The sequence below is a fragment of the Sapajus apella genome, unplaced genomic scaffold (genome assembly GCF_009761245.1).
Source record: "Sapajus apella isolate SASKATOON/1434 unplaced genomic scaffold, GSC_monkey_1.0 scaffold92, whole genome shotgun sequence".
NCBI classification, from domain to species: Eukaryota; Metazoa; Chordata; class Mammalia; order Primates; family Cebidae; genus Sapajus; species Sapajus apella.
This window is the reverse complement of record NW_022437032.1, coordinates 7,116,433-7,134,200: the sequence shown is the minus strand read 5'-3', so window position 1 is coordinate 7,134,200 and position 17,768 is coordinate 7,116,433. Positions and strand designations below refer to the sequence as shown.

Below are 17,768 nucleotides of genomic sequence, written 5' to 3'. Positions count from 1 at the left end.
GTGAGCCACCGTGCCCGGCAACTTACCTGGTTTTAACTAAACCAGTCTTACAATGAAAAGTGGCATACAAAGGATCAGGGAGCAAAAAACACACACATGGGAGATCAAACTAATGAATGATACAACCTCAAGCAAACAGCAAGGAAACAACCAAGACAAGACTCCCCTTGATCCAAAAAGAAGCCCCTTGTCAGACATATTTCAAGAAAGAGATGACAGCCATCAAATCAGATCAGCAAGCAGTCACACAGCAAGATGGGCAATGATCAAGAAGGCTATCTGAAATAAGGATGTGCCCTCACTGCCATTAACCATGAACTACCCCCAAGTCATGCTGTCCTCAGAGACTGTGGCTGCTAACAGACAGCATGGAAGCAGCTCCACTACTAAACAGTATCTTTTCTAGCTAGAATGTACTCTTTTCACAAGTCACCTTGAGAAACAAACTGTATTTAAAACACCTTTCTACTTCATGGAAAACAATTTCACATTTGTCAAAAAGGACATTCATATTCCATACTGCACTTTATCTTCAGAAGGAAAGCAAAAAATAACTTCAGAGATATTATCCCTAAAATTAAACAAATAGGAGAAAACAAGGCCCGCCTGGCAGGACAAACTTACCCAAAGCAGGGCAGTCTGTTAAGTTACAAACCATGTCCCTGTGCCTCAGCTTCCTCATCTGTAAAATGGAGATAACAGCACCTCTCTCGTAGGGTTGGAAGCTTGTAACCAATGCTAAATAACTGCCAGCAATTCTTATTTTAAGTCACTTTATTTCCTATTATATTCAGAAACACTGGCCACTGAGGGCCACAAAGTTCTCAAATTGTACACATTCAGGGTCACAAAGGGTTTTAGAGACCCTTGGTTTCCATTCCCTAAGCCCTTAACAGAAAAGGAAATCACTTCTGCTCCAGCTGCCAAGGAGCTTGCTCAATATCCTCTCCTCGGGGGTCCATGTGAGAAATTCCTTTTCCAACTTAGTGCCAGGAAACTCTCCAACTCCCAGAAGAACTGCTCTGCTTCTTCCTTTTTTCACAATATTAGGTAACCTATATGTGTTGCTCTTTTCACCTTGGCTTCCGGGAAACTCAAAGCCCAAACAGACAGATGTTTAAATGAGTCATCTCTATTTGCTCTTGAAGTTGAAAGTGGCCATGTGACCCATTTCTGGCCAATGCAATGAAAGGAGACACCTGCGTGGGGCTTTTAGAAAAGGTTTTCCTCCACCAGGGAAGAGGGCTCCCCACTAACTACCCTGGCCATGCCCCTTCTCCTCCGGTTTTGAACACATGATGCCTGGAGTTGCTGCCTTCATGGAAGCATGAGGGAAAGAAGAGGATCACAAGAGACCAAATCAGAGCGCTGACATAAGGCTGAGATGAGTCTTAGAGGATGCATCCTAACTGACACACCAGAGGATCAGGCAACTTTCAGTTGCAGGAAACAGACACCAAGCCATGTACTTTTTAAGCGAAAAGGAATGAGGGGGCTTTACTTACTCACTGAAGGGACTAGAGCAGCCAGGAAAACAACCACCCCGCAGAACTGGCCCAGCAGGGGAGCCACTGCCCCTGCCTCAGGTGGGAAGGGAGAATCAGAATATCACATCACCTGCCCAACTCAGCCTCCAGGAAAAGGCTGCTCAGACGGCATCGAGGCATTCAGTAGTTGTTGCCTCAACTGTCAACTGCAGATCCACCCCACCAACAATTGAAAAAGAAGGCCTAGGCCATGCATCCAACACCCAGGAAGCTGGCACCCAGGCCCTCTCCGAATGTAACCACGGAAAGCCACACATGACCATGACTGTGCTTTGCTGCAAAAACAGCATTGGGGTGGCCTCCACCCCACTCCCACCTTCCAAATCTCAAGCAGCTGGGTCTGATCTTGGCCGGACCCAAATCATATCCCAAACCGAAGCTGGGAAATGGAGCTCTTCCCCCTCCAGCCCCAGCTGGGCAGAAAGGCCCAGCAGAAGGAGTGCAGGGGACATGGCAGGTAGATTGGCCGATCCACAATACCCCACTCCCTGAACACAGCCCCTCTCCTTTCTGCAGCAAACCTGTAACCTCACAGTAATACATCCTCACATTTAGGATTCCCCAGCACAAAGAAAAGAACTAGAAATCCTAAATATGGCAAGTGCCTCCAAAGGCCAGAAAATCCAAAGGGCCTAAGGCATATGATCCGGGTAATAATCTCTGTCCAAGAGCCTTTCATCTTCTGTCTTAATCTCCCGTTCCAGCTGTGTTTGCTCTGATATTGATTTTTTCATTTATTCATATTTTTCCATTTCCTTCTACAGATTCACAGGAAACGTCTAATAACCTAAGGAAGGCATGGGGGCTTTAAACAAATAAATTATGTACAATCCAATGAGCTCAAGAATCCTACCCCCTAATAATCATGATAGTAATATCAACAGCTACCATTTACTGAGTACCTACTATGTATCAGGTACAGATGAGGATACTGAAGTTCAGAGAAGTTACGACATCTGCCTAAAGTCACCCAGCAAAGGAGTGTCAAAGCCAGAATTCTGTCCTGGAGTAGACGCTAAAACACTACCGTTGACCTTGGCATCAACAGCTCAAAGGCCTACACATACCAAGCAATGCATGAAAGAGAAAGGTGGGCAGATGACAGGGGACAGTGGGGGGAACTGAAGGCTCCAGCGACTCTTTCCATGGGACATAGGTGCCCAAAGTCACCAATTTTTTAAGAGAAGCCTGAAATGCGGATTTTTATTTAGATTTAATTAAAAAATAATTAAGCAATCTTTTGCAAACACTCTGTAAGCCAAACAAAACACACTGCGGACTGAACCCGGCGCCCAGGCCTCAGTTCGTGCCTGCAGCTGTGTCCCTCCTGGCCCCTGCAGCCCAGGAAGCCCCTTCCAGTCCTGTACACACCTCCCAGCCTTCGATGTGGGACTGCAGCTGCTCCAGAGCTTCCAGCTTCTCCATCTGCCGCTTGGTCTCATTGATGTTGGAGCAAACGGTCTTCATGGCCTGCAGGGCACTCTGGACCGCGGGGTGGTCTGGGTGCTTGCCAGGAGTCCTCTTGGCCAGCTCCTGGGGTAGAATAGAGATGGGAAGAAGAAAGCAAGACATCAATCCAGAGGAGGCCCAGGCCAGAACTGAAGCCAGCTCTGCCACATACAAGCTATACAACCTGAAGGTGAGAGGCATCACTCATTCATTCGGTCAGTCATTCATTCTACAAGTGTCATCTGAGCACGTCCTCCACTGCAGACAGCGTTGTAGGGTCTGGGGAGAACGTTACTATCAAGAAAACATACAAAAACTCCTCACCTGGTGGACATTACTTTCTAGCAAAGGAGATGCGCCAAAGAAAAGAAAACTCAGGTATGGAATACAATGTCAAGCAGCGGTGAACACTTGGAAGACAAATCAGAATGTGGGGGAAGGAAGTGTTTCACACAGGGAGATCAGGGGAGGCCTCTCTACGGAGGTGATGTCTGAGCAGAGACCCTGCACAGAGCCAGAGAGGGAGACCTGCAAAAGCCCAAGGGGAGAGCCTGCCAGGTGAGGGGCACTGCGGCACAAAGGGTCTGGGCGGGCGCACATCTGCTGTGTAATGAGGAACAGGAGGAGGCAGTGTGTCTGTGGTGGAGTAAATAAGGGAGAGAAAAACAGAGAGATTGGCAGTCACAGAAGTGGCCCCAACACTGCCCCTCCCCAGGCCTGGTTTTCTTATCTGTAGTATAGTCATAAAAATTGCCCCCGCCTTCACAAGGATATGGGAGGGGGCATGTAAAATGGCTCTTAATCCATGAGAAGCCCCCTGCCCCCACCGTTTCCTACTGCCAGCTCACCCCTCAACTCAGGCACAGGCTGGGACACTGCAAAAGCCAGGCTGGTCTTCATCAAAAGATTCTGGCCACTAAGTGTGATAGGAGAGGAACTGAGGAGGAAGGGATTAGCCGGGACTTAAGATATCAGGGAAGATTTTCAGACCAAATTACCCAAATCACCCAACTGCCCTGCCAGCCTTTCATCCTCAACTGTGCCAGCAGAGATAAGTTTCTTTAATCATCTGACCCACATGCCTAACAGCTCCAGTCTCTGCCCTATGCCCTATCTCTCTGCTCCTCAATGATCCAGATAACGTCCCCGCATACGTGACACTCTTGTGTGAGAGTTATGAGCACAAATGTCAGTTCAAGGGCTGACTCTGCCCCTCACTATCTGGGTGACCTTGGGCTTCGGTTTCATCAGCTGCAAACCTGTGATGATGAGGATGATGACGATGGCAGCAATTAATGTCTACTGAGCCTTCGCTCCATGTTTTGAAGGTAAGTTCTGTTATTAGCCCATTTAACAGATGAGGAGACTGAGGCACAGCAAGAAAGCCTAAGGCCTCAAAGTACAAGGAGAAACTGGGATTTGAATCCAGGCTGTCTGACGCTGCCCATGGTTATGGCGAGGGATAAATGAGGTACTGCAGGAAAAGCTCAAGTACATATAGAGCAAGTGCTCAATATATGCAAGCAATTGGCACTCTCACTGCCATATGACAACGCATGCTAGCTGCAACTGTGAGCAGCAATTTGCCACAAAATGGTGGTGTTCTGTGCACTGCCTGGAGAAAACCAACTCCAAACACATCCCTTCTCCATTCCCACCACTTCCATCCTGCCCGAAAACACATGCCGTCTCTTCTGATGACCAGGTCCTAAGAGTCCCAAGGCCCAGCTGGTCTGCAACATCAGGCCCCCGGAACTCGGCTGAGCTCTTGCCATGCACCCAGACAATGTGCCCAAAGGATACAAAAGAAGGGAGATGAAGCCGTGCTCTTCCTCTGGAGGCCCCAGCAATAAGGCTGGAAAGGCACTTCCCTGCGGGCTTGAGAGAGGCCCAGACAGCAGCGCCATGTGCTGAAAACGCTGGTGATCAACCAGAGGAGAAGCAAGGCCGGAAGCCTTCAAGAGGAAGCAACGTGAAGACAGGCAGGGCACCCAGGGCCAGCTCTGCTAATGGGGGTTGTATTTTGACTTTTTCTTCCCTCAGCAAATACCAGCTGAACAACTGGTGTGAGCCTGAGCCGTGGAGGCTGGGCAGAGAACAAGACAGTCCTCTGGGAGCTCATGGGCAAGAGAAGACCGGTCAACAAGGCCATGACTATTACCACTACCAACAGTAACAACGGCTAATACTCAGCGAGCCCTCATGCTCCCGTCAAGCTCATTTGATCCTCACATCAACCCTATTAGGTAGGTACCATTATTCTCCTCGTTTGACAGATGCAAGACCTGAGGCACAGAGAGGTTGGGCCGTTTGTCCAAGGTCACACAGCAGATCTGAGCTCACCCAGTCTGACTCCAGAGTTTACACTCTAAATCCCCATACTATTTACAACCTTTCAGACAGTTAAGTATGAATACTTTCTTCACAAATAAATATATAATTTATATGAATTAAAGGGGCAGTGAGTGAGGGAAGTGCCGTGGTCTGAGAAGGCCTCTGCAGAGCAGGCTTGCAAGCGAAGCTTGAAGTGAGGGCATGGGCCACACCGCATCTGTGGGAATAGCACCACAGGAAGGAGGAGAGCACGTGCAAAGCCCTGAGGCAGCGAGAAGCAGCAGGGAGGCCAGCGGAACTGCAGCAGAGCGAGCAAGAGAGGGTCGCAGCACGGATTCAGACAAGGACGCCAAGGCCGGATCACGTTAGGCTGCAGTGGGGTGTTTTACGTTTCCTCTCTAGAGCACGGGGCGGTGATGGGGGTAGGAGCAGAGGCCTGACACCATCCTCTCACCCTTTAAAGGACCTCCCTGGCTGCTGACAGGAGGATGTGCGGGACGGAATGTGGAATGAATATAAAGTAGGAAGACCAGCTATGCCTACTACCAACGTCCAGGCAAGGGCAGAGGGTGGTGTGGAGCCAGAAGCTCACTCCATGCACGTGTGTATCCACTCAGCAAGGCCTTCAGTGTCATGGCCCCACGCTGGGTTCTCTATTGTGCACAGATGATGGCAGACACTCCCCCAAGCTCTCCTGGAGCCGTCGGCCTGCTTGTAGGTATGTACACAAAGAAGACCATGATCTTATGACCATATTCAGTAATTCCATTCGATTCAGCAAAGCTACCCCAGTCCCAGGTTCCCTAAAGTGGTTTTGGGCATCTGGACCTTTGTGAGGCCAGCCAAGGCCAGGGAGTAAATGTGGCCAGTCAGCTCCCAGTGGGCAGAGACAGGGGCTGCCAGTTAGTGAGACCCCCCCACCCCAGGTCCTACCCGTCATCCCCTTTGTCCAAAGCATGATCAAGTGACACTCTGAGGACCAAGTCCAACCCATCATCTATTTTTGTAAAAAGTAGTTTTATTGGGTCCAGGCACGGTGGCTCATACCTGTAATCCCAGCACTCTGAGAGGCCAAGGCGGGCAGATCACAAGGTCAGGAGTTCAAGACCAGCCTGGCCACCATGGTGATACCCTGTCTCTATTAAAAATACAAAAAATTAGCCTGGTGTGGTGGGAGGCACCTGTAATCCCAGCTACTCGGGAGGCTGAGGCAGAAGAATCGCTGGAATCCAGGAGGCGGAGGTTGCAGTGAGCCGAGATCACACCACTGCACTCAGCCTGGACAACAGAGCGAGACTCCATCCCAAAAACAAAAAAAGTTGTATTGGAACCCAGCATCCTCATTTATTTACATATTGTCAGTGGTTGCTTTTACAGTACAATGACAGACTGTATGGACCCCAAGGCCTAAAATGTTCTCCATCTGGTCCTTTAATGGAAAAGTTTGCTGACCCTTGTCAAAAGCAACAGAAGTGATTCTCAGCTAAGTATGAGGGCACCTGGAATAAAGAGCACACTTCCAGTCCACCCTAGACACTAGGTTCTGGTGGATGGGGCATGAGCAGAAGGGCTGCGTGCAGTTTCCCTTCTCCTTTCCCTCTTCCTTGGCTGGAATGTGGGTGTGGTGTGAGCACCTGATACCCCGGTGCTGAGGACCACACTCCAGGGCTGGCAGAAATGGATGCTGTCAGCATGGAACCACCATGCTGCCCTGGACTGCCTTGACAGAAATAAGCTTAGACATTGTTTAAGCCACTCTTGTTTTGGAGTTCTGTCACTGCAGCTAAAACGTATCCTATTACAAAAGAGACCCCACCGTGTTGTAGTATAAATTCGCCGTGGGATAAATTCACCATGAAAATATGTTCTTCCTTCTGCTGGCTCTGCTTAGCTTGTCCATCAGTGAAATTACTTTGCCTCCCAATGGCCCCAAGCAGACGGGTGTGTTTACTATCCCTACTTGACAGATGAGGAAGCTGAGGCTCACACAGAGGCAAAAGCACCTGCCCAAGGTCACGGACAGCTAAGCAGCTATAAAGTCCAGCTCCAGAGCTCACATTTCTGAATCACTATTCTGTGATTCTCCAGCCTGAGTCCCTGGGCCCCGTCCCACCTCCCCCGACAAACAGGAAGCCCTCACCAATTTTATTCTTGAAACTAAAACCTGATGGGCCCATGGCACCCCTCTGGTGGGCACTGCCACCGTATCTGCTCCTCCCAAACCCCGGAAGTTGGAATCTCAGTGATCCTCCGGCAATCGTTCCCTGTGGGGATGCCAACACCCAGTAGTTAGTAAAAGTGAAAAAAGGCTGTTTCCCTTTTCTATCTGGCTGCCTCTATCTCTATTCTTGCCCTAGGTCAGTGCGAGGGGTAGGGAATTGAAACCAAGCAAGACGTGGCCAACCCCATGGCTGGACCAAAACCACAGGGGAAGTATTGGCTCTGGTGTCTTGGTTCACAGAGGCGTGCTGGCTCCACTCTGTTGAGCTCCAAAAAATGAGGGCCCATTCCTGCCTCCAGGCCTTTGGACTTGCTGTTTCCTCTCCCGGCATACCCCTTCCCTTCTCAAGATCCTAAGAAGTAATGGCCAAGCAAAGTGGCTAACTCCTATAACCCACTTTGGGAGGCTGAGGCGGGTAGATCATGAGGTCAGGAGTTCGAGACCAGCCTGGCCAGCGTGAGGAAATCCCATCTCTACTAAAAATACAAAAATTAGCCAGGCATGGTGGCATACACCTATACTCCCAGCTACTCAGGAGACTGAGGCAGGAGAACTGCTTGAACCTGGGAGGTGGAGGTTGCAGTGAGCCAAGATCATGCCACTACACTCCAGCCTGGGTGACAGAGCGAGACTCCATCTAAAAAAAAATTAAAAAGTAAAACAGGCCAGGCACAGTGGCTCATGCCCATAATCCCAGCACTTTGGGAGGCCAAAGTGGGCGGGGGCGGTTCACCTGAGGCCAGGAGTTCGAGAGCAGCCTGGCCAACACGGCAAAACCCCGTCTCTACTAAAAATACAAAAATTAGCCAGGCATAGCAGTACACACCTGTAATCCCAGCTACTTGGGAGGGTGGGGCAGGAGAATCACTTGAATCCGGAGGCAGAGGTTGCAGTGAGCCAAGATCGTGCCCCTGTACTCCAGCCTGGCGACAATGTAAGAGCTCATCTTAAAAAAAGAGGCAACACAGTACTATATAAAGGCAGGCCTAGAGATCAATGGAAAACAGTGCAGCCAGTGGCCAGCAGTTCAAGACCAGCCTGAGCAACACAGAAAGACCCCCATCTTTACCAAAAAAATTTTAAAACTTAGCTGAGCACAATGGTGTGCATCTGTAGTTCCAGCTTTTGGGATGCTGAGGTGGGAGGATCACTTGGGCCCAGGAGTTCTAGGTTACAATGAGCCACTGCACTCCAGCCTGAGTGACAGAACAAGACCCTATCTCCATTATCTCTTTAAAAAGGAGACGGGTTGATAGGTACAGCAAACCACCATGGCACATTTACACCTAGGTAACAAACCTGCACACTCTGCACATGTATCAAAATTTTAAAAAAAGGAAAGAAAATCAAAAGTAAAAATCAATGTACATCAAAAAAAAATTGAGAGTCCAGAAATAAATCCCTACATTTACAGTCAGTTAATTTTCCACAAGGATGTCAAGGCAATTGAATGGAGGAAAGAACCGTCTTTTCAATAAACAATGCAACTGAATATCCACGTGCAACAAAATGAGGCTGGCCCCTCCTCATATCACCCACAAAAATGGACTCAAAATGGATCATGGACCTAAATGTAAAAGCTGAAGCTATCAAACTGTCAGAGAAAACAGAGTAACTCCTTGTGGCCTTAGGTTAAGAAAAGTGCTCTTAGCTACGACCAAATGCACAAGCAACTAAAAAATAATAATAATAAAGTGAATTCCATCACAATTTGAAACTTCTGTACTTCAAATGACACTATCAAGAAAGGGAAAATAAATAAAATTAAAAAGGAAGGGAAAAGACAGTTTGCATAATGTAGAAAAATAGTATCAATTATACGTTTGATGAGGAACTTGTACCCAGAATACATAAAGAACCTTTACAACTTAACCACAAAAAGATGAATAACAGCATTAAAAAACAGGCATAAGACTTGAACAGACATTTCTCCAAAGAAGATATACAAAAGTCTGATAAGCAGACGGAAAGATGTTCAACATCATTTGGGAAAATGCAAAACAAAACCAAAATGAGATACCACTTCACATCTAGTGAAATAGCTATAATCCAAAAAATGAGTAACAAGGGTTGGTGGCGATATGAAGAAATTAGAACACTCCTACATTGCTGGTAAAAATAGAAAATGGTGCAGCAGCTTAGGAAAATAGTTTGGCAATTCCCTTGCAACACCATGATCCAGCCATACCTGAAGCCATCTATCCATGGCTTTTCAGTTATGTAAGCCTATTTATTTTTTACATATATATGCTGTATAAGTCAGCTTGGGCTAGTTTTTCCATCTCTTCTTCGAAAAAGTTCCTACTGCTTCACAAAGTCAGAGAGAGTGCACAGATTTGGAATCTCAAAGATGTCCCGGTTAGTCTCAGACAGGCATAAAATGTGGGTATCTTCAAAGTTAATGAGAGCTTAAGCGACACTAACAAAAGTCTCACCTGCAAAAGGAGGGAGATGAGGAGGCTCCTCCCCAATTCAGAACTGAACAGACTGTCCTAATAAGTTAGAAGAGAGTCAGGTTCAAAGGAGACATATTGTACTAAAAACCCTGGAATTCATATCCAAAGTGAAACAGATACATGACCTTACAGGGCTTGGCCCAGAGAAGAGTGTTTCTGGAAGGAACCCAAGAGGTGCTTGCTAAGCATCTTGGGTGCACTACATGATGAAGAAGCCCAGCGGATCTGTAGGACCTCAAGGAGTCCAATGAGATCAATGCAGGTGACCGCCATTTGATTGAATTAATCCATTCTTACACCATTTGGAGCTTTCTCACAAGAGAGGGAGCTACCTTGTAAGGTAGTGAGTTCCCTATCACTAGAGGCATCAATGATAGATTCAGGCCCACTAATGCCTTATTCTAGCTCAAACCCAGTCTCAGATCATGAAACTAGGAAGCCCTGTGGTCAAGAGACTGGGTCTTAGGAGAAGGCAGGCATGGTCTCTGCCACGCCTCCACCACTTCTCAGCTGTGTGACCTTATACAGTGACCTCACCTCTCTAAAGCCAAGTTTACACATCTATGAAAGAGGGGAGGAGTCACCTCCTAAGGCTAATGCAAGGATCCAATGGAGTGATGAATGTAAAAGTCTTGGTACCCAGTAAGGACACAATATTTACCATCATCATCATTATTTCTGTAGTAATAGTGGCTATTTCTTATTACTTCTGTATAGCAGGAATAACAGTAAAAGTAGAAGTCATGTTCATCATAATAGCTAGCATCTATTCAGTACTTTCTGTGCACCAAGCACTGCTCTAAACTCAAGCGCATTAAGTCATTTCATCGTCGAATCATTCCAGTGAGGTAGGTACTATTATCATCCCCACTCTATATATGAGGAAACTGAGGCACAGAGCAGTTAAAAGCCTCTTCCCAAGGCCACAGAGACAGAAAGTGGAGCTTGGCAGATGCCAACCACATCTACAGGCCCGTCTAGAAATAGTTATAGCTGGAAATGAACACCCCCAAATCAGACTCTTAGAACACGCAATGTCTGAGCAGGGCAGGCCCTGGGGATCCTTTAGAAAACTTGAGAGCAGGGAAGGGAGGGGTGTGCGAGGGCCACCCTGTGAACCAGCAGTGGAAGGCCCTTCAGGAGCCAGGCTGGGTGGCCTTCCCCAGCATCCGCCGCCCAGCCCCGTGTGGTTTCACGAGTGGGGCCCCAGGCAAAGCCTTCCTAGAAGAGAGGATGTCGGCACGGAGGAGCCCGGGCTTCCGTGAGATGCCCCACCTCCCTCTTGTCCCTGCAATCACATTACTCAAAGGATGCCCACAGGTGCCTGCTCTGAGCAGTGCCTTCATGTCCCCAAAAGTGTGTACCCTGCCCCCAGCAGGGCCGTAAGAGGCAGCCTGAGGCGCAGGGCCTCAAACTCCAGGGCAACAAATGAACGTGGTGGGGCCAGGTCCTCCTGGCTTACTCAGCCTCGCCTGAGGCCCAGGAGAGGACTGGGGGAAGAACAAAGGGCTCAGAGGAAGAGATGGTGGCAGGGAGAAAAGAGAACGAGCTGCAGAGGCCTCCTGCTTCCACCTGCTCCTCTCTTGGGCCACAGAGTCCAGGAAAGGCCGTCCCAGCCAGCTCCCAGTGTGGATATGTGACTAAAGCCTGACCATCCATCCTCCCAGCCCCACAAGGAGAGTGTGGGACCCATGCTGAGCCAGTAGGCCACGGACTGGGACTTCCTGTGTGAATGCCAGGAAAGGTATGCTCCCCTCTCCCTGGGTGGCTGTGCTGGTCACACACAGGCCTGAGGCTGCTGGTGACCAATGATGCCACCATGAGAAAGCAGCCTCCTGAGCACAAGGCTGGCACTGAGAGAAACAGAGCAGGATGTGGAGAGACAGAGTTAGGAGGGCATCACCTGAGCCCTGGATGCAGCTATGCCTGAAGTCAGACCTACCTTCAGTCTTTTCTGTTTTCTATTCTTTTTTTAAAAGCAAGTTTAATTAACAAGGTCATAAAAACAATCAAATAGGTTTTCAGTCACTGGCAAGCGAAATCGTTAGAAGAATCCATAAACGCACAGTGTGAAAACAAAGCTACGACTGTCACTGGAAGATGTGACAATACCCACCATTCCCTGTGACCTGGGGTTGGTGAGGGCTTAGAAAGAGACATGGGGGTTGGAAAACCACACTGTCCTCTCCACTAAGAGAAACAGGCGTCCCATGGAGAGAGGGGGTAGTGTCACCAACAGGGTCTGGGTCAAGCAGGACAACAACCACTTTCTGGGGACACCTCGGCCAACTCCAGGAAGGGGCTGATCCTGCACTCAGTGACTTGCCGCCACTCACACAGGCCTGCCAAAGGCTCCAACACCTAAGCTCAGGAAGCCTGGCATGCTCCTGTGCCCACAGTGCTCCTGTGCCCCTGGCATGCTCCTGTACCCACAGTGCTAAAGTCCCTTGCGGCCATACATAGGGTGACAACAGAATGCAAATGAAGAGGTGCTAAGGACACTCACCACCACTTAAAAGAAAAAAAGGAAAAGAAAACAAGAAGCGAAAAACATCTGGAAGTCCAAGAAAACCCAGAAGTGAAAAGCTGCCCAGCATAGCAAAAAACCCACAAACACCCTCCATGCATGCAAATCACATGCAGATTTCACGCAAATATATTTTCAGGTTTAACAATTTCAGCCTCTGCTGCATGTCTAGGAAAACTGTAGTCCCACCAATTAGGAATTAGTAGGAGAAAAGCAATAATCCTCGTGGGTTTTAAAAATGCCTTTCTTCTACTCAGAGAGGTAAAGTGGGTAGAGCAGGAAGAGGGCTCCTATCAGGAAGTGCATGTTCTGGCTTTGATGAGGATGTGCTGTGTGACCTTGGACGAGTTGCCTCCCCTTTCTGTGCCTATGCCTCCTGGCTATGCAACGTAGTGATCAGACTAAGCTCAATGTTATCGCCAACCTCTGTCAGCAAAGCAGAAGCTCTGGACACCCTGGGCTTGCATTGTAACAGTTGGCTTGGTCAAGTGGTGGCTGCACCCTTACAAGGGACGCGTGCTCTCTAGTCTGCCACGGTTCTCATCCACCTTGCTAAGTTACAACCCAGCTACTCATTTCCTGCACCTGCCCTGCAGGTGTCTGTGTTTGTGACCCTAGGTTGGTAGGTCTGTACTGACCCTCCAGGTTCTGACACGCAGGGGCTCTATGTCCAACCTTTCAAAGAGGCCCCAGCACGGCTCACCGTGCAGTCCCACACCTCTTGCCCCACCTCCAGGCTCTGCACAGGCATTTCTCTAGAGAAGAGGGTAAAACTGCGAGAGACGGGCTAAGGCGGGCGGATCACGAGGTCAAGAGATGGAGACCATCCTGGCCAACATGGTGAAACTCCATCTCTACTAAAAAATACAAAAATTAGCTGGACGTGGTGGTGCGCGCCTGTAATCCCAGCTACTTGGGGGGCTGAGGCAGGAGAATTGCTTGAACTCAGAAGGCAGAGATTGCGGTGAGCCGAGATTGCGTCACTGCACTCCAGCCTGGCGCCTGGTGACAAAACAAGACTCTGTTTCCAAAAAAAAAAAAACTGCGAGAGATGGTAGTGACTGGTGGTGGTGGTAATGGCGGTGGTGATGATAGTTTTAAATTCCACTTTAGTGGAAGCAAAAATTTTTAAAAATAAAAGGAATAAAGGAAAAAGAGCAACTAAGTCGTAAAAAAACTAAAGCTCCAAAATAAAACACGGAAAGAGACAAAAACATCAAGAAAAAGAGGATCAATAGAAAGCCAAAAGAAAGATGGTAGAGCCAAGTTCAAATATATCAACAATAAATATAAGTGGACTAAACTCTCCTGTCAGAAGATATTATCAGATCGGATTTTAAATTGAACTCCATGGAGTTAACAAAAAAAACACCTAAAGTCTAAGGCATCAGACAGGTCAACCACAAAAGGAGAAACAAGTTATTTCGGGAAAACACCAGTCAAAAGAAACTTAATGTAGTTAATACTGGAAAACACAGACGCTAAGAAAATAAAAATAGCTAATATTAAGCACTTCTAAGCATTTTACAGGTATTTTTCATTTCATCTTGGTAAGCACCAATAACCAGGGAACTATTTCACAGGAGAAAACTGAGGCACACAGAGTTTAAGTCAGATTTCAAAGAGGCAATGCTACTAAGGGCAGGAGCTAGGACTGATAAACATAAAAATCAGTACAGTATTCGAGTCGCTGACATCTCACAAGCATGACCATTTACTCAGTAACATGCAAAATGATTTCCTGAGGCTTCTCATGCACTGTCTCCTCTGATCTTCACAGCAAGCCTGGGAGGTAACTATCACGCCCATTTTACAGATGGGAAAATGGAGACACAGAGAAGTTCGGCAACTTGCCCTTGGTCACACAGCTAAGGAGAGGTGGAGTTGGATTTCTGAATTCACTCTTAACCACACACAGTGTAGGGGAAAGTAGAATGCAGGCTGGACCCCACAAAGGGTGACCTGGGAAGGCCCCTTTGAAGATGGGGCATCTGAGCATGGCTTTGAAAGGAAGAGGTGACAGCAGGACCCCCCCCCCAACCCCAACAAGGGGTGTCCCGAGGTTAGTGCTCACCACACAGGAAAGAGTCTGAGCAGAGGCTGGTACAGGTTGAGGCTCTGGGGCAGCTGTGGGCGAGGTGTCGGTGCTCGGCCCCAGAGACAGGATGAAGGGGTGGGCACTGTGGTTGGGGGAGGATGGAGTCAGGGCAGAGGGGGCTATAGTGAAGAGATCTCTGACTTCCTGTGCTTTCCCAGCAAGATGTGACAATGCCCGATCCCCAGCAGATGGGGAGCTCACTGCATAGCATCAGTCGGATGAAAACTCCAAAGAGAGAACCCAAAGTATCCCGAATAAACAGAAGGACTCTGGGAAATCAAAAGAACAACTGTCCAATAGAAAATGGGCAAAGGATGTGAAAAGGCAACTCTCATGAAATGCACCCACCTCCGCTGCCACCACCAGCTCCAGATATCTCCTACCCAAACCACTGAAGTCAAGCACTCCCTGACTCCACTGTAACCACCCCACGGTCCATCCTCCACACACAGCCAGAGGGATCCCATTAGAACTAAGGCAGATCCTGTTCCTCCCATGTTCAAAACCTTCCTGTGGTTTCCACCTCACTCAGATGGAAAATTAAGACCCCACAATGGTCCACAAGGTCGTACCTGACCTGGCTCCATTACCTCTCTGACCTTACTCCCTTGCTCTCACCCTATCCTCTCCTCCCCAGCCACTCTGGCCTTCACTGTTCCCCAGACAGTCAGGAGGAGTCGTGCCCAGGGCCTTCGCACTGGTTGTTCTCTCTGAAACAATTTTCCCCGAGGTACCCTCTTGACTCCCTCCTTCACCTCTTTCAGATCTTTGCTCAAATGTTTCCTTCTCAGTCCAGCCTTCGCTGACCACATTATCTAAAACTGCAACCCCGAGTGACTCCTGGTCCTTACTGATCCTCTGAGCCTGACATATATTTTTTCCACAGCGCCCAAATATTCCTTCTAAACAAGCATACACATTTCTTACTCATTCATCTCCCCCAAGAAGAATGTCAGTTCCAAGGGGGCATGGGTTTAAGCTTTTTTGGTTCACTTTGTACCTCTAGCACCTCAAGCAGTGCCTGACACTTAATAGTCGCTCAATAAACAGGCGGTGAATGAATGAATGGCTTCAAGAACCCTAAACACTGCAGCACCAACTGTGGCTCTCTCTTGGAGGACACTAGGAAGATGGAAAGGGGTTTCCTAAGACAGTAGTATTCTATACTGTGTGAGTCACTGTTTTTAATGTTGGCTTCTCCCCTCCCCCCTCCACCCATCCCACATAAAGTCTGCTCATATGCCACCTAAAATCCTTTGGAAAGCTATGAGTAGTATACATCCACGCTCCAGGAAACACATCACTCCCAGCTGTCCCCCTTCACCAAGAATTAAGGTCAACACCTCCCTGGCAATGGACCTCACTCAGTCCATCCCAGAAGCGCTGACCTCAGTATCAGCCACATTCTTCCCAGTCAAGTAGACAGAGGTAACAGCCAAGTGACAAGGTCCTCGTGCTGTGCTTGGGTAACAGCTGCATCACCCACAGACAGACGTGGGAGGTGCAGGAGACACCAGAGGCCGTGCACAGTTCCAAGGCTGTATCCCAAGCAGCCATTCTGCAAAAAACATCCCTGGATACAACCCCACTAGAGCAGCTGTTCCAAACAGGTCCCAGGACGTGCCCTGCTGAGACCCACAATATTTAACAAGTTCTGAATCAAGCTAATACCTGGACATTAGTAACTTTCACATAAAAGTCCCAATTTCCAGATTCACAAACAGTTGGCAAGACGGAGGTGGCCTTTCCACACTCATTTAATAAGTAACTGGGGCATCTACTCTGTGCAGGCACCGTTCCAGGCACTGGGAAAACAGGCCTAAATCCCTGCCCTTGGGGAACTGACGTCCCAAAATCAATCAGGACACCAAGCGTCCCAGGACAGAACGGGAGCCAGTGAACAGTGCTATGAAGAAACATAAAAGCAAGGTAAAGGGGACAGAGAGCGGCAGAGGCAGCTCCTCTATCACAGAGGTGGCCAGAAAAGGCCTCAGACGGGGCACTCAAGCAGCAGAGGCCAGACAAAGATGATAAGTGAGCCTCAGTAGAAGTGGGATAAAATGTCCCAGCAGAAGACAGAGCAGGTGCAAAGGCCCTGAGGCAGAAAGCTGCTTGTTCTGTTCGCAGAACTTCAGGAAGCATGCCTGGCCCAGCAGAGAAGAAGACAAGGTTGGATGGGAACATAGGTGAGATCGGGTAGGACCTTGCAGGTGGCAATGGCAAAGATCTTGGTTGTCCGGGAAGAAGTGACATGAACTGACTTCAGTTTAGCTGCCGAGCTGAGAGCAGCCTGCGGAGGACAAGGGCAGAGGCAGAGAGGCCCGCTGGGGCCATGGCAGTGGCCCAGCACACAGGGAGTGGAGGTGTTAGGAGGCAGCTGGACTCTGGACAGGGTCTGAGAGCAGAGCCAACAAGACCTCCTCATGGCAAGACATGTGCGGTGGGGAAGGAGGAGCACCAAACATAACCCCAAGGTTTGGCCTGAGCAACCAGAAGGACGGAGGGCCGTCTGCTGAGACAGGGATGGAGGGGCTGGTGGGAAGTCTGGCGAAAGGCGTGAACCTGGCATCTGGTTTTGAGCATGCTCTGTAAGAGATGCCTGGCGGACCCTCAAATGCAGAAGCTGAACGGGCTGGAAGACAAGTCCAGGGTCTAGGGGAGAGGTCCCGGCTGAAGTCATCTGCGTGGAGACGGAGTTTAAGGCCATGGGAATGTCCACACAAATCCTGTACATGGACCTTCAGAGCAACATGACTCACAATAGCCAGACAGTGGAAACGGCCCAAATGTCCATCAGCTAATGAGTGGATAAACACAACGTGGTGCAGCCCACAACGGAAGATGATTCAGCCACAAAAAGGAAGGAGGCAACGACACACACTCCAACGTGGACGAGCCTGGAGGACATGAGCCTAAGTGAAGCAAGCCGGGCACGAAAGACAAGCCCTGTGTGATTCCACTTGTAGGAAATCTCCAGAATAGGCGAACTGATGGAGGCAGAAAGTAGACCAGTGGTCTTTGGGGGCGGGAGCTGGAGCAGATGGGAAATGAGTGTTTATGGGTCTGGGGTTTCTTTGGTGGGTGACAAAAATGTTCTAAAATTATTGTGGCAATGGTTGCACAACCCTTGAGTATC

General features: G+C 48.8%; 1 protein-coding gene across 2 annotated transcripts in view; it reads right to left on the bottom strand.

The window, feature by feature from the left end:
* The window catches only part of PREX1 (phosphatidylinositol-3,4,5-trisphosphate dependent Rac exchange factor 1), a 204,789-nt gene that overhangs the window by 80,337 nt on the left and 106,684 nt on the right, over positions 1-17,768 (bottom strand). For both annotated transcript variants that reach the window (XM_032256051.1, XM_032256050.1), the window contains exon 6: positions 2,919-3,080. In XM_032256051.1, the coding sequence (XP_032111942.1) occupies positions 2,919-3,080 (162 nt within the window). The remainder of the gene's footprint in view (positions 1-2,918; positions 3,081-17,768) is intronic.